Source organism: Dioscorea cayenensis, unplaced genomic scaffold (genome assembly GCF_009730915.1).
Source record: "Dioscorea cayenensis subsp. rotundata cultivar TDr96_F1 unplaced genomic scaffold, TDr96_F1_v2_PseudoChromosome.rev07_lg8_w22 25.fasta BLBR01001573.1, whole genome shotgun sequence".
NCBI classification, from domain to species: Eukaryota; Viridiplantae; Streptophyta; class Magnoliopsida; order Dioscoreales; family Dioscoreaceae; genus Dioscorea; species Dioscorea cayenensis.
Genome location: NW_024087964.1, coordinates 1 through 17,597, shown reverse-complemented (window position 1 = coordinate 17,597; position 17,597 = coordinate 1). Strand labels below are relative to the sequence as shown.

The following is a 17,597-nucleotide window of genomic DNA, read 5'->3' as shown; positions in this document are numbered from 1 at the left end:
TGAAAGTTTGTTTTATTGAATAATTGAAAAATACAGTATATGTTTTTGTGCCAAATTGTTCACATTCGTATTAATTTAATCCATACTTGATGAGCCCAGGGATGTGAATGTCCATCAAGAACTGAACCCAATTGATGGGTTTCGGATCAAAACTGAACATTTCCGTATCTTTGCTGTTCATCTTCATCCTCAGAATTTCGGTATTTGTATTGTCGAACCTGATCATTAATTACAAATATCTGTCAACAGGATTTGATTCGAAAATATGAAGTAATAAATGTTGTATTTTTACCTTCCAAGCATATGAGTATATGGATTGTATGCTTTGACCATTAGCATGATGTTGTTGAATGCTTGGTTGTGTTTATTGTATTTGTTCTTCAATCTTTGTGAGCAGAGCAATGTAGCTACTATTAGTAAAACCTGCAGACCATTTATATAATGTATATATTAGGTTATTTTTTGCATATATGCCCCTACAAATCTTATAATTGCATTAATCCAATATATAATAAATATTGGGTTTTTTTTTTTGTTGAGCATATATATATATATATATATATAACATTTACCCTTACCTAAATTTCATAGTTGCACACACACACACACACAGTACAATTAAGAAAAATTTACATACCTTTATTGGTAATTTGTAGATCAAAACCATGTAAATGAAGAATGGAAACATGTTGGAGAAGAAAAATGGTTTTCTAACAGTAATGAGCTGCCCATCTTTTGCTGTGAAGGGATGAATGGAGAGGTACTTGTAAGTTGTATCAGAGATCATGCTGAACTTTAATAGGTTTCTTGATGAGGATCCAACATGATAAATAGGAATCAAGTTTGGGTCATAATCACTTGTCATGCTAGCAAACATTGCATTCACCACCATGTCTCCTGGGATCTGCATGATTTTTTTAATAATATGTTATTTTTAGTACATGATTAACTTGACATTAAACATGAAGAAAACATTTATGGGCTATATACTTTTAGTTTTGGCATTTTAATATATTATTCAAAGTTCTTATTTATTGCTCTTTAGATATGGTTTAGAAAGAAATAAAGAATGGTACTACATCAAAGAGAATAAAAGAATTACAAATGAATTTATTGGAAAAAGCTAAAAAAAACCCATTGGCAAAAGAAGAGAAAATAACTTCACTAATTTGAAGATTGATTACAGTGGTAGTTGCACAATTTCAAAGTTATTTTCTCATGATAAAAACCTAAAATAGGTTTAAATAAGCCGTAGGTTGATTACAAATCGTATTGATTTAGATTTAGTTTAGGTTGTAGTCTAACTTTGTTGTTCTAAAGTATGATTTAGTTATTTAACTTTTTTAAATAGATCTATACAGTGACTACTCCACCCCTACGCTTCTACGTAATAAGTTTTGTGGCGGTAACGGAGTGATCAAGCTTAATCACATTATGAGCTTTTGGGGTCAAATCAAACATAATTTATATCACAAACTCTAGTAGGTAATCAAATGTTTATTTATAAGTGAAAGCACACTTTTTAGTCATAGAATATATTGTTTAATTCTTTTTAGTTTGTAAAAACAGTCTATACAAGTTTAACATTTTTTTTAGTTTGTGATCAAAACAAGTATAAAAATATACATAATATTTAAGAGAAAAATTGTACTCCCACCTTTCTATATACCTAAAAATAATATTTATACTTAAGTAATTTCAGTTTTTATGTGGCCTACATGCAATAAGAATATTTTGTATATATATTGAAAAGATACATCTTAAATTTCAAATATTTGTTTTATTTATTGATTCCGAACTACTCAATTACATATTAGTTTATTTGATTATATCAGCATCAATTCAACAAGATGACAACCAAATATGAAAATAAAAAAAAGATATAATTAAGATGCTAATTAAATAAAATGAAATCACATACTACATCCATTGTTGCATCAAGATTTGCAGGAATGCAAGCTATTTCACCATTTGCATAAGAGATGATAATCTTATCCATTGTTCTGAAATTCAAATAAATAAATAAAATTTAGTGTCATTAATGAAACTAAAAACTTTTGTGAATCCAAAATCATGTGAAAAAATAGAATAAAATAAAATTGTTTACCTTACACCTTCAATCCAACCAGGAAAAGGTTCTTTATAAGTACTTAATATAATAGTCGGACGTAGTATAGTAACCGGAAAGCTTCCCCTGAGTTTAGCTACTTGTAATTCTCCCATTGCTTTTGTGAATGAATAAACATTTGGCCATCCAAATTTATTAGCCCTGAAATATATAAAATATATTATATAAATGTTATTCTTAAATTTAAAGATAAAAAATAGAAACAAATTCAACATCACTGAAATAGCAAAATCATATTTTTAATTATATATATATATATATATATATATATATATATATATATATATATATTTTGACAAATACGACAAGTGTAAAAGGCAACGACATGTGCACAACAGGAATCGATCATTTGGTCATGTACCCTTACTTAGCAATATGGAGATATTGGGTTGCAAACCCGCTCACACCGGGGGCACTTAACACTTTTTTTGGCACGCTGTATAGAGGAGACCCCCACTGTTCATGTAAAAAGGCCATATATTAAGTGGAATTTGAATGCACAATCTCTTGTAGGGGAACAAATTGCTTTATTCAGTAGACCACCCCATTGTTGACATTAAAATAACATTTCATCCCGTTAGAGTGGGGGGACCTAGATTTTTTTAATTTATAAATTAAGATAAATAATTGATTAATATAGAAAGTAAATTTCCAGTTTTAAGAGTGAATCAAACCTTTTCATGCCAAGCTCCTTCATGAAAAACATTATTGTTTTATTTGAAGCACATGTATTTTTTAATTCTTGCATATTTTTCTCTATTAATTCAGCCTCTTTCTCTGCTTTTGGTAGTAGTAATTCATCCAATTCCATCAACTTTTCAGTTATAATTCCCTCCATTTCCTTAGTGACATAAGCTGCAAGATAAACATAAAATAAAATTTAAAAACAATATGGCAGAATTTATACTAATAAATTATAAAGTTTTAATAAAAATGTATTTTATATGAATTCAAATGAGTAAAAATGTTTTAAGTACATAGCATTCTTATTATTCATTAAAATTTAGAATAAAATTATCTAGAAATTAATTTTATTTATAAGTAAAAAAATGGCCTTTAACATATATAGCTTATAAAATTTCAAGATCTTAATTCATTATTTAATTTATTATGCATAAGCTATAAACATATGCTAAAGAAAATGATTAAAACAAATTAATCCTTCAAATAAATAATTTTTATTTTATAATAAATAAGCATTAAAATTTACCTGTGGAAATGTGAAGAAGCATCCTAAGTCTCACACATTTCTTTGCAAATAGCATGATATTTCTTGCTCCAAATGTGTTGATATTCAGTGCAACATCATACCTACATTTAAAATAATTGTTTTAGGATCAATGTTTCATGGAAAAATTTAATTAAAATGAAGATAATTAATTAATTAATTACCTTTCATTGAATCTTGTCGTTGCTGCTGAATGCACAATGAAATCAATTTCCCTCCATAAAACATTGATAAGGTTGCCATCGCTTATACCTAAATTTTCTGAAGTTGTATCACCTACCACAACTGTCACCTTACTCCAAAAGAATAACTCAAATGATTCTTTATATTTCTCTTTTAAAAGTTTAAATAATTCCTTGGAGGCAATCTGGTCAAGAACAAAAAAAAAAAAAGGTCACTTTTATCATGTGTAATGATAAAGTATTTGATTATTAAAAATAACCCACGGTAAATTTTTTATTTTACAAGTTGGACGACACAATTACTATCAGAGGTATGTGCACAGGAAACAACATGGTTATGCTCGTACACTCTCACCGGGTAGGTATAAGGATTTGGGCTGCAATCCCTCGTTTATAATAGGGTACTATGTCATTATTAGTCCAGTGTATTTTGAACCCGGACAATAAGCGTTATATAAACTATATCTTTTAGAATGGGATCATTACCACTGGACCAAAGGTCCTTTGACACCGTAACTTTACATACACTATCAAAGCTAATGGTAAATAATCTGTTTTGTTTAACATAGAAGTATAAAAATAATTGTGCCATCTCTGCTATTTTAGCTTTCCTTTATATAAAACAAATAATTTTATTAGTTATGAGAAATTTATTTTTTAAACATTGTACTTCCATATTTTAATTTTATTAAAATGGGTTTGTATTTTCATATTTGTTAAAATATCTAAATCCTTTGTTAAGTTTTTCGAAAATTTACTGATAATTACTATCTTATACTAATATATATCATCAATTGTTTAGTTCTATATATATATATATATATATATATATAAAATCATATTTACTTTGATTTTAGGTTTTTATATATAATATAAACAAATTTGTAGTTAATCTATGTACATTATGATTTTTTACTTCTAATTTTTTCCCTTATATTATACAAACTTTCTTCATAAATTAATTTACATGAATGCCTCCGAGTAATTACAACTTTTAATCATATAATGCAGATTTTAAAAAGGTATATAAACTCACAAGAACTCACATTGAAGTTAGATAACAAATAATAATAATAATAATAATAATAATAATAATAATAATAATAATAATAATAATTATTATTATTATTATTATTATTATTAGGGTAAATTACTTTTTAGTCCCTGAAATTTTTAAAACTACCCAATAAATCCTTCTGACATGCACATAGACCACCCAGTCCTTCCTTTTTGAATGGTGGTCTTTCTGGTCCCTCTCGTTAGATTGCACCGTGAGAGTTTTCTGAAATGCCAACATTGCCCTTTGTGTTTTGAGGCGGGAAATTTGGCGCCCGGTCATGTCAGCGGAAATTAGGCTTGTATAAATATGGTATGATGGTGGTTGAACCATCCGTTTCTCTTGCTTTAGAAGTTTTTCTTCTTCATTCTTCTTGTTCTTTTGTCTTATTTTTTCTTGTTGTTATTCTTTGGTAATGGATATAATGTTAGGCTTCTTCTTTCTTCTTCCTTGAGAAGCTTCTTCATTCTTCTTGTTGAAGAAGCTTGGTTGAGGTATGGTTAGATCTTATCTTCATGGTCTTTTTATTGATATGATACTAGACTTCTTCTTTCTTCTTTGTTCTTTAGTTGGAGGAGCTTGGTTGAGTTGTGGTTAGGTGTTATCTTTCTGGTCTTTTTATCTACTTCTCTGTTTCAGTCGTTACCTTGTTGTGAAGCACAGTGAATGTAGTTTGGTGAGAGCAATGAAGGTCAACATATGCTTAATCTTCATGTTATATTTAAGCTGATTAGATCCTTGAAGGTTATTTGATTTTCTCTGTTGCAGGTCTTTAATGGATTCATTTTGTGGGATCGTGAGGTATAACCATAATGGATTCATTATATACTTCACCGTGTTGACCGGATAAGAGTTAATCTTAGTTGAAATATTCACACGTTGGTCACTTAAAAAGCTCCTATGGTTAGAGTGAAGTATTTAATCCTGAATGCTTCAGAATAACTTCTTGCGTCAACTCAGAAACTGACTTCACAAGAATGTGTGAAGTCCACTATATGTTTTAAAAAAATGTAGTTGATATTCTTATTGAGGATATAAATAAAGTCACAGACGAGCTTGAAGACAGAGGCAGTTCATCAATGCTATCGTAATTGTCATTAGTGGATTTTTTTTTTGTTTTCATGTTTGCTATATGCTGTATTAGAATCTTTTTTAGGGTTTGTGTTTATTAGTTCCATTAACTGTTTACTATCATGTGTTTCGTATTAAGATGAGTTTTTATGTTTACTCTTGAATATTCTTGTTTATAGAATGTTTTACATGTTTATATATTGCGATTCATGTTTACAATTTTTACATGTCGAGTCTATGCCCACTGTTGCCATCAAGTTCACAAGGGGGGTCTATAATAGTATCGAATGCTCCATGACCCAATAAATCTAAAATAACTACAAATCGGTCACCATTATGAGGATGTGAGCCACTTTAAGGATGCATTGTCTGACTTTTCCATCAGGTGCAATTTCAACTACTTGTTCATAGGTCGACGATGGGGAGAGATGTACTCAAATGTTGTAGAGTCATTCAACTCATGGATCAGAGAAGCACGTCACTTGCCAATATGTAACATGGTGGATTCAATCATGTATGCCCTCTTCCGCATGATATATTCCATTTCGGTATGGTTATGGAGTAATAGCTGCCGATATTCTGTTTCCACTTTACAAATGTATGTATCGTTGCAGTATTGGAAATTACTTAGTAAGTATGCGTTTAATGCTTTAGAATTTAGTGTTGCGAACTAATATCAGACGGTTTTGTTTAATATTTAGTGTTTCGATTTACTATCTATTAGACATGGTTAGTATCCATCATACATGGTTACAAGTATTGTTTCTTTATTGATCTGTCCCATTATCTTGCACCGATTAACCTTGTGATGCAGGTTCAAGATGATGAACATGATGTGCAATCGACGTGAGCACTACCCTATGTGGGACACTTATCTTTGCCCCACGATCCAGAAGAAGATTGAGGACGTAGTTGAGAAGAGCAGGGCTTTGGTCGTAGGCCGTTCGGATGAGGAACATTTCGAAGTGATCGATAATCAAAGCAATTCTGTCAGTGTATGTGATAGGGCATGTTCTTGTTGCAAGTGACAGGTTTATGGTCTCCCGTGTAAGCATTCGTGTGCGTCAATCATGCTCATGGATAGAAATGTGCACTGCTTCATTGACGTATACCACACTGTCAACTTATTTCGAGAGGCTTATGCTAATATAATTTTACCTATTCTAGATCATGACAAACCAAGGGATGACCACATTGTCAGTGTATGTGAGAGGCTTATGCTAATCTGATCACAAGCATTTGGGGTACAAGAATTACGATGCAGCCGATGCCAACAGGTAGGCCATAATAGGGCCACTTGTAATGAGGTTATCACGGACTGAATGTCTGGTATATATGTATTTTGTCGAACTATGTATTTTAGTTTTGGAGTGGTGCTTCAGTATTCATGGGGTGTTCACAGCCAATGTATGTCAAACTATGTATTTTGTTTTTAGTAAATGCATTTACAATATCATTTTTGGGTCACATATAGTTCATTAATTGAAAAATCCATTGAAAAAAAAAAACCATACATAATTTGTAACTGGACGATTACAATATTGTAAGGCTATCGCCTATGCCAAACTACAGTTTCATATAGTAAAGTGAAGTCCACAAAATTAACCACAAACATACTAAAGTAATTAATTACAACAAAATATACGCTGAAACTTCTGACAGTAAACATAAGTTCCCAATATCCAGTTCACAAAAGAGTTTTATAAACTGCAACATAAATAACTCATTCTTGATGGGAAAGCAACTTCCCTCTTGAAATTTGCACAACCTCTATGTCTAATTCAGTAATTTCACCAGATTTCCTCTCTCATGTGAAACCTCCAAACCACCAAGGGCAAAGGAGTAATTTACTTCTCAATTTAACTCTGTTAAAGGTCAGTTGGACTAAGAAGTCCACATTCTATAAAGGAGGGGTTTTCTTGAATTATGACAAAATCAAAGGATTTAATGGTCATTGAGTAAAGATAGAGGGATGGTTTGAGCAATTCCTCTAATAATAATAATAATAATAATAATAATAATAATAATAATAAAAATAAATAAATAAAATAATTTGTAAATCTAAAAAGAAGGACTCAACTTATATTTTTCCTCAAAATAAAAAAAAATTAGGTCACCTCATCTTCCACTCTTCTCCTAGCTGAGGTGGCATCTTTAGCTCTCACCAAGAGGAAAAGCTTCTTCACCATAGGTTGCAGTCTTAGCATCTTCTCCACAAACACTATACATAGATATGAAAAAAAAAAATTAAACCAACATATAATCTATAATCTATATATAGTATTAGAATTTGTGATTGGATTCTATCTGATTTGATTAAAAAAAAATCGAGCTGCACATATATAATGCTTTGAATTATAAAAAATGTTATAGGCCTTTTGTGATGATAGTGGAGGATAAGGTCACATCTAAAAAATAGCAAAATAAGTCGTTATGGTTTTCAATGAATTTAATTTTTTTAAATAATTTTTTATGCTCTTTTTATTATATTATTACTTATTATCATTCATTGTGTGTTTATTGTGTTATATTTATATATATATATATATATATATATATATATATATATATATATATATAAAGTGTGTGCATGTGAATGTGTGGGATAACAAAGGAAGAACATTATTAAATCCAAAAAAATAAGGAAAACAAACTAATTAATTAATTAGAAAAGTATATATATATATATAGATTTTTTTTGGAAAAAATTGATTAACACCATTCATTAAAAATGAAGAACAGATTGAAAAAATTTTCACACAAAAATAACATTCAAATAAACAACAAAAGCAATACGAAAAAAAAATAAGATAAAAACATTACAGAAATACAAATAAAATGAAATGCGGAAACAGGCAGAAATAATCAAAATAAAAAATGTATTGAATCAACTTTTACAATTTAGACTAGTTAATTAAAGAAACACAGATGCCATGCATGCATGCAACTTACACTTTGCTAGAAAACCAGTTGAGCCAGTGACCAAGATGCTCTTGTCCTCAAGAGAAAACACAATTTCACTCATTTCCATCCCTTTGATCTCTATCTCTCCTAAAGTTATCATCTAACACTTCTATTTGTGAATAATTGTGTCATTGGATATATAGAATGCTATAGATGCGTATTAATGAGAAAGTGCTGTATCATACCACGTGGCTAACATATGAAACCCAACATTTATGAAATTGTACACATGGTCGGTGGGAGCAATATATGAAATTCAACATTTGTGAAATTGTAAAGAAGGTAGGTGGGGAGCTTGTGCAAAAAAATCATATAATGTTATTATGACCCGTACCCTAGTACGGAACCATTAACTTACAGTTTAGATTGATCCTAGGCTCCCCTGTTACAGCTTTTCATTGGCTTAAGATCGGTAGACCCCATAATTTGGTATCAGAGATATGGATTATCTTATTGAACTTCCTGTAAATACTAATGAAGAATTAAATATAGCTTTAGCTAGAATAGAAAATATATTAAGACCTTTAGAACCTTATATTTCTAGGAATAATTTGAGAAAGAAAGACATAATAAGAAGTAAAAGAGCATTATTTTTAAAGAAACTTTGCAGATATTTAAAAAAATAAGAGTTATCATATTAGAAAATGGAATACTTATATTAAGGTAGATCATAAATGAACAAGAGATGATGGATCTGAATATTTTTTTCACAGAATGGCATCAATTAAGAGATTTAAAACCCAGAGATTATGAAGATAGTCAAAATAGAATAAACTACTTTAAGAATAAAATCTTAGAACAACATGCTAATATAAATAACTTTCAAGAATAATGTTATTTCTTCTAGACATTGAAGATAGTAACCCTCATAGGTATATAGAACCATATTTAAAAATGGTTAGAAAATATTTAACCAGGCACAATATTAAAATAGAAGATCAGATCAGATATAGATTTGCAGTTTAGCTATTAAATACAAAAGATTATTTAGAAATAAAATTTTGATATTTAAAAGAAGCAGAAGAAACTATACCCATTATCAAATATACTACAGATAGAAGAGGTAATATCAATAGACATATTAGATGGATAAAAAGAAGAATTTATCTCCCTAAAGAACATAGGATAAGATTTGAAACATTAGAGAATATGAAAAATAATTTAGTTTCTGAATAATGATATCAGTGTCTGTTTCAGTTAAAAAAAAAAAAGCTTTTTTCTATTAGAAAATTCAATCGAAATGGTATATTTATATTTAAATCCTCTCAGAAAATATATTGCAAGTTCTGTAAAGATAGAAGATCAAATTAGAGGTAGAAGAGCAATTTGGCTAATAGAAGTAAAAAATTATTTACGAACAAAAATTGAATTCAACCAAAGAATGAATAGATTAACAGAAATTAAGATAGCAAAAGAATTGGAATTAGATAGAATAAATTCTTGGAAACTCAGGCTAATAAGAAAATAAAAGAATATTGAAACTTGTTATAACTAATGGACGTAAAATATTTAGATCTAGCCTCTTCTCCCATAACTATAGATGAAAATAATTTCCAATTAAAATGTTATTTTCCTAAAAACTTTACTCATAGTGCTCATGGCAATAATTCATGCCTAAATAGTTTAGCAGATATAATAATTTCCCTAGGACAAAAGTTAGAAATTTTAGAAAAGAAAATAGATATTATAAATAGGAACTTAACAATAAAAAATAAACCGATAGAAGATTTATCAAACAATAATGATTATATCAAAAACCAAAATAATGACATAATAAGTTTACTAAATAAATTAAAAATCTTAAATACAGATAATATATTAGCAATAATACATAATGAAACTAAACAAATAAAAGACCAATATAATAGTATAGAATTATAATTAAAAGAACTAAAACACTTGAGCATTACATAATGAGTTACAGACTAGCTAGATGCTTATAGTAACGCATTAGATGAAACTAAGGCATATCAGCCTAGCGAAAGTAAATGATTAAGTACTTATATAGCATCTAGGGTAGCAGATCAAGAAATAATAAAACAAAATAATACCATAATTAATTTATTAATACAAGTATTAGACAAATTAGAACAAGTAGAACATAAGTTAAAATTAATAGATGAAGACAAAGAAAACACTACAAAAGAAGCCACATCTAAGATTGACTCTTTAATTATGCAAATTAATAATTTAAAACTAGATGGCCAATCAAATACATAAAGAAAAAAGATAATAATAGTATTTTGTTTGGAAGAAAATGAACACAAAAATACAAGCCTTTAAAGGACAAAGTAATACTTTAGCCAGTACCTCAAAAAATATAACTAGTGAAAGTAGTAGTATAGGTAAAACCTCCGTTTTAAGCAAATTCATAAGTAAAAATAAAAATAATCTTACTTTAGAGGAAATAGTGGATATAGACAGAGATATACAAATATATAATAATCATCAAATAGAATTATTAAATCCAAAAATTTTATATAAAACAGGAAATTTAAATTTTAATACTCAGTTATTAAGAATTAATAGAGAAGAAGAATTTTTTGTATCAACAGAAGAAGTTAATATTCCCTTAGTAAGTAATCAAATTACTCAAAAAATAAAAGAATCAGGTTAAAGATTAGTTCATTTAGGATTAATTGTAATAGGAATAAAAGGATTAGTTAGGAAAGAAATCCTTGGGAAAGTACTAGTAACATTAATGGATAAAGGATGGCAATCTGATGCTCGTAATGCTTTGATAGCAGCAATTGAAATAGATATGAGTAATAATTATGGTTTATTCTATTGCAGTCCAGATTTCTCAGTAAGTGTTAAAGACTTAAATCTAATAGAAATTGGTATACAATCCAAAGGATATGAAGATTTGGTTAAACATAGTAACTTTTTAATAAATGTTGGATTTATAGGAAAATTAACAGATAATAGCACTACTAAGTATAAATTGGATATTAATGGCATTATTAGTGCTATAAGCAGTAAAGGTGTTAAGATGATAAAACCTATGATTAGTGATTCTAGTAAATTTAATGGCTTAGAATGGAATTTATTAAAAAACCCACAAAGAAATACCACCATCCCAGAAACCTCTGTAATTTACAAAGACCTACATAATAATTATAGCATTAGGTTTGGTAGTTATAAACCAATTCAAATAAAAAATAATCAATCTGATCTAAAAACAGAACTAAATGATGAATAGTCTTCCTGACAAAACCATAATAATCCAAAAGGGAATTTCTCTATTAGATGAAGAAATATTAAGACTAGAAACAGAAATGGTAAAAAAAGGACACTTAGATGTATATGATACATTAGAATATGATACACAAGGAAATTTGGTAATTAGTTATAACATAGATCCAGAGAAAAATAATGAAAATGATAATAAAACCAAAGAAAATCCTTTAATAAGTCTTATGGAATCTGGAGTAGGTAGCCATAGTCCCTCTCATAACCCTTCCACCTCATACCCTGTAGGAAGCAGTAGCAGTACACCCCTCTATGGAACTTCTGTATCAGCTCCCAGTGGCCAACCAAGTAGAGTCCCTTATAATACATATAATCTCGAAAATGATATTTCTGATAAAAATAGACCAAAAGGACGAAGATTAGAACTAGAAACAATAGACAAAAAATTACTTATAGATGACGGAAGACTTTTAAATCTTACTGCTCATGACCCTCATAAATGGACCACTATTATTGAAATATGGAGCCAAATGGTATGTAGAAAATATGATGAATTAGATTATACTAAAACACCTGTTGAAATGCATAGTTATTTAGAAAAATTTTTAGGAGAATCTGCTAGAGTAGTATGGGAATCTTATAAACAAATTATCAGCAAGAAAATTATGGGGTCTACCGATCTTAAGCCAATGAAATGCTGTAAGAGGGGAGCCTAGGATCAATCTAAACTGTAAGTTAATGGTTCCGTACTAGTGTACGGGCCATAATCCTCATATCTATCTCTAATCTCTCTTAAAATTTGATATAATAAATCTAATTGGCAACATAAATTTGTTCTTTCCTGTAAATCAATTTCTAAAATATATTGAGCATATTTATATAGATAAATATATCTAATATAATTATATAACTCAACTAAGGCCATTAAATAAAAAGTTTCAAAATGATGTATGCAGAGACCATTGCTAATAGTAGACGTGCTAAAATAAAGGATCTAAAAATAAAGAGTAAAGTAATTAAAACTAATAATATCCTTACTAGTTCCATGGATTATTGCCGTAGCGAAAACCAAGGGAACGTATAATATTAACTAAGTTTCTTACTAGATTATATAATAGAAACTAAAATCAAAAACACTACTTTACTGGAATAAAAATTACCATTAATCAAAAAGCACTAATATGATAGAGGCTGAAAGCAAAAGCACTACTTTACTGGAAGGAGAACTATCATTAATAAGATCTACTTTTAAAACTGCTTGAGAATTCATTTTAAAATATCCTTACTCAGTACTTAGAAGAATTTGTATTAAAATAATCCTTGTCTTTCTTGTTCTTTTCCTTGTTCGTTCCTTACTCTGATAATAACACCTCATGTTACCAAGCATCAGCTGTTCCCCTGCTGTTCCAGATAAATAAGATTACTAATTATTATATTATCATCCCGGCATCATACCTACGCTACTTTTTCCCCTTCACATGCCTTTCTTGCCTTTAACGGGTACTTATTCGCCGGTCCTTTAGCCTTAATGATATATAATAAAAAGAAATTATACCTTATGTGTTAAAAGTTACAAATTTCAAATTATTATTAATTAAATAATATAATGTACCAACGGGTTTATAGCCTAACGGTACCTCGAGTCCCCTCGTTAAGAGAGACGTGGGTTCGATTCCCCCTAACCGCGCTCCCCAATTTTAAGAAGGTGAGGATGTTGTGGTAATTTTTCCGCCCGCGTACACCTCTAAGAGTTGGCGGTTATCGCCCTATCTCAAAAAAAAAAAATAAATAAATAAAAAAAATAAAATAAAATAATGTATAAATTACTTGTACTCAATGCATATATTTTATAAATATATACTTGAAGGTGGCACCTTATGAGGGACTCAAAATAAGTTTTTTAATATATATTTAGCAAAGTCAATGACAATGACAATGTTACCGATGACTAAGTGGTTTATTCGTAGACTAGTGAAAGGTTCTTGCCAAATCCTTTCATAACTAATGGCTCAAATAGCAATAACATTGTTGTTATAGAAGGTCACCAACCAGAACTAAATTTAAAGTCATGTTGTCCAATAAACATGATTCATTAATAATTGGATCCAATATTTTCTTTATAAATTTACTTCATTTGGGTTTTAAAACCCCCCATACTTTGTTAAAAAAAACATTTTTATCAATTTATTATTAACACCAAACTAATTTAACTTAAATATTTTATAATTTATTATGTATATTTTTTGGGATTTATGCACATAATTCAAAGCATACTTTGATGATTAAATGAACTTTATATTTAAGTTAAAAATTGAGGAGTGGTGTGTTTTATATTTTGTAAAATAGAAGACTTTTATTTTAATAAAAATATTGATTAGAGAAAATATTAAATTATTATTTTCATTCATTGTTTTTTCACAATTAATAATATGTGTAAAAAAATTAGAAATTTAAAGTAATAAATATGTGATTTTATGCAATTTTGCTTGGGAATATGCAAAAAATAATTTTCACATATTTTTCCAAACATATATAATAATAAAATGTACTACATAGGCATTTATATATTCATTAATTCATATATGTATATTAGTATATATTTTTTGGGTACATACTTAGTTTTTTGAAATCTAGGGACTTTTGATAGCAGCCTTTAGATTATGATTTAACAACTGCTATTTATAGGGGTGGTGTGCATAGTTTATTGTTAGTTACTACACGGCTACTTAGCACTTTAGGATATACATCCCTAGATTTTAATTACAAATACTAACTCATGAGAGACATTGAAGCAATAATATATTAATTTATGAAGAAATTTTGAGGCTAATCATACACAGATACACAATATATTCATGCAAAGACATAATCAAGTCACAACACCCAAATTTATTGAAAAATGTCCATATATACATACATATGTGAGAAAAAACATCAAGGGTGATAGAACATATTACCACTTGAAATAAATCCCAATTAAACAAGCTAGAAATTAAGCATGTTGTTGATCTCAATGCTTAATATAATTAAGCATTTAAGCCATATTTAATTATCCCGGGGATGTGAATCTCCATCATAAATTGATACCAATTAATATAATCGGGATCAAAATAGAACAGTTCTTTATCCTTGTTGGTCATCTTCATCCTCAACATTTCAGTATTTGAGTCATCAAACCTGTCCATTAATTCATTGATCTTGTGAGAATATTTATGAAAAATTTATACAACATATTATAAAGATTCATTAGTATGAATTTAATTTAATTTACCTTCCAAACATAAAACTATAATGGCTGTACGCTTTAGCCATTAATATTGCACTCTTGTATGCTTGGTTGAGCTTATTGGACTGTCTTCTCAATCTTTTTGAAAATGATATCATGGCCACCAAAGATAATGCCTATTATATATATATATAGAGAGAGAGAGAACCAACAAAAAAAATTAACAAATGTTCACTAGTTCTTAGTCACAAAATAAATAAATAAATACATACAAATGTACAAATGAAAAACTATATACCTAATTTGAAAAAAAAATTATATTTGTACTTGGATTAGAATTACTGATTATTTATTTTACTCTTTATTTGTATAGAATCTCTTTTTTAATACACTGCATTTTATAATAGATATAAAATCATAAAAATTCTTCTAAATAATTTCTCAATTAAAACAAAGTATCTATGTTTTTATTCATTAGGATAAGTTATATACTAATATTTTACGATATGTATTGCAAATTACAAATTTTTATAAACAAAAGTCATTGAGAAAAGATATTTTAACCTAAATTATTTTTATTAAAACATCAAATTAAAATTGCCCCATAAATATTTGAAAAACTACCATCTTTAGATATGCATGTTGCTTTTGAGATTAGTGAACTAGAAAAAGGTTATTATAAATTATGAGATTTTTATATGAACAAAAGTCATTGAAAAAGTTGTTTATTTTATTATTATGAGGTAAATTTTAGCATAAATAGGTAAAAATTTATTTTTAACATAATTTTAATAAAATATCAAACTAAAACTGTACTAGAAATATTTGAAATAGTAACCTCTTTAATGTTTTTGTCAGATACAGAGTTGCTTTGAGATTAATTAACCAAAATAAAGATTATTACAAATTACAGAGTTTATATAAATAAAAAGTCATTAGTTAATTTTAACATAAATTATTTTTTTATTAAAACATCAAATAAAACCTGTAATAAAAATATCTGTAGCACCCTCTTTGTTGTAGTCATGAGATTAATTAACCATATTAAAAGTTATTTCAAATTGCAGATTTTATACAAACAAAGTCCTTGAAAAATTATTTTAACATAATAAATTAAAAACTTTATCAAATTAAACTGTCCCATAAACATTTGATAGCATCTTTACATTTTTATCCTATACCATGTTGCTTTGAGATCAGTGAAAAAGAATACAAACCTGAGCTTTGTAACGATACAAACATGAACTTGCAAAGAGAGACAAAAGTTGGGAAGAAGAATGGCTTTTTGCACTGCAATAAACTCTCCATTTTTCTTTGATTGAGGATTCATTGAAAAATACTTGTAACATGTTTTCGGGTATAACATTACAAACCTCATGATGCTTTTTAGCTGATGATCCAACATGATACTAACAGTATTCGAATATTTAGTATCATAAGTACCATAATTCCTACTGATCATAGCTGCAAGCATTGCATTCATCACTACATGCTCCAGGTATCTGCATGGTTAATTACATTAAATACATCATTAAATTAAGATTATTAATGAGAAATTATATTGGTATGGTTTTAACTAATGTTAATTATATTATAATTAACATACCATCTATGACTGCATCAAGATGAGCAGAGTAGGTATGCCTGCCTTGCCATATGAGACCATGGCTTTATCTATAGTTCTGAAATCCAAAAGGTTTATGAGCTTTAGAACCGAGGCTAATTAAATTATATGTAAATTTATTAATTACCTTACTCAAATTTCGATCCAAACCGGGAAGTGACCTTTGCAGGCACTTTAGTAATAATGAGGATTTGGACGTAGTACTTGGTAACTCGGAAGATTTCCCTTATATTTGAAGTTAGTTTGAAAGTTTCTCCCATTGCTTTTGTGAATGAAGATATTCAAGCCATCCATATTTATTAGCTTCCATATGTGACTGAAAACGAAGAAATAAGATCAGAAAGCGAATTTACCGGTTTGAAATATCATTTATATAAATAGGGTCGAACATTAAAAGGGTGTGTATATATATATCAACTTCTTTCCAAGCCTAACTCTTTCAAGCTGTAAATCTTGATCTACACTCTCTGATATGCAATTGTTCTTCATCTCCTTCATTTTGCTTTCAATTAATCCCATTTCGGTCTCGGTTTGACATTTGAGTTGAATTCATCTATCTTTTCGCTTCGCAATTCGCTTTCCTTTTCCTTTGTGACACCATAAGCTGTATAGTTAATTGACAATATGGGTAGTGATTAACTCGATGCACATGCAAACTAAACAAAATTGCTTACAATCACAACAAAGTTAATTACCTGTTGAGACGTGAAGAAACATCTCAAGATTTACACATTTCTTTGCAAATAATATGACATTCCTTGGTCCATTGGTGTTTGCATTTTAGTGCAACTTATCATACCTACATTTATTTTCTTGTGTTAAAACTAAATTTAATAAGATATTTTGTTATATATATATATATATATATATATATATATTCAAAGGATGAGAGAAGACATAGTTAGGAGGACCCTTTTCTTCTTTT

General features: G+C 28.6%; 1 protein-coding gene across 1 annotated transcript; it reads right to left on the bottom strand.

Moving 5' to 3' along the window:
- Positions 1–45: 45 nt before the first annotated feature.
- Positions 46–8,725, bottom strand: LOC120256717 (alcohol-forming fatty acyl-CoA reductase-like). The gene is made up of 10 exons (XM_039264399.1): positions 8,619–8,725; positions 7,784–7,887; positions 3,521–3,723; positions 3,339–3,439; positions 2,803–2,983; positions 2,108–2,269; positions 1,922–2,003; positions 638–904; positions 293–423; positions 46–218 (listed from the first exon to the last, which is right to left on the bottom strand). Exons 1-10 carry the CDS (start codon positions 8,695–8,697, stop codon positions 71–73), a joined length of 1,458 nt encoding a protein of 485 aa, XP_039120333.1. The 5' UTR covers positions 8,698–8,725; the 3' UTR covers positions 46–70.
- Positions 8,726–17,597: the final 8,872 nt, after the last annotated feature.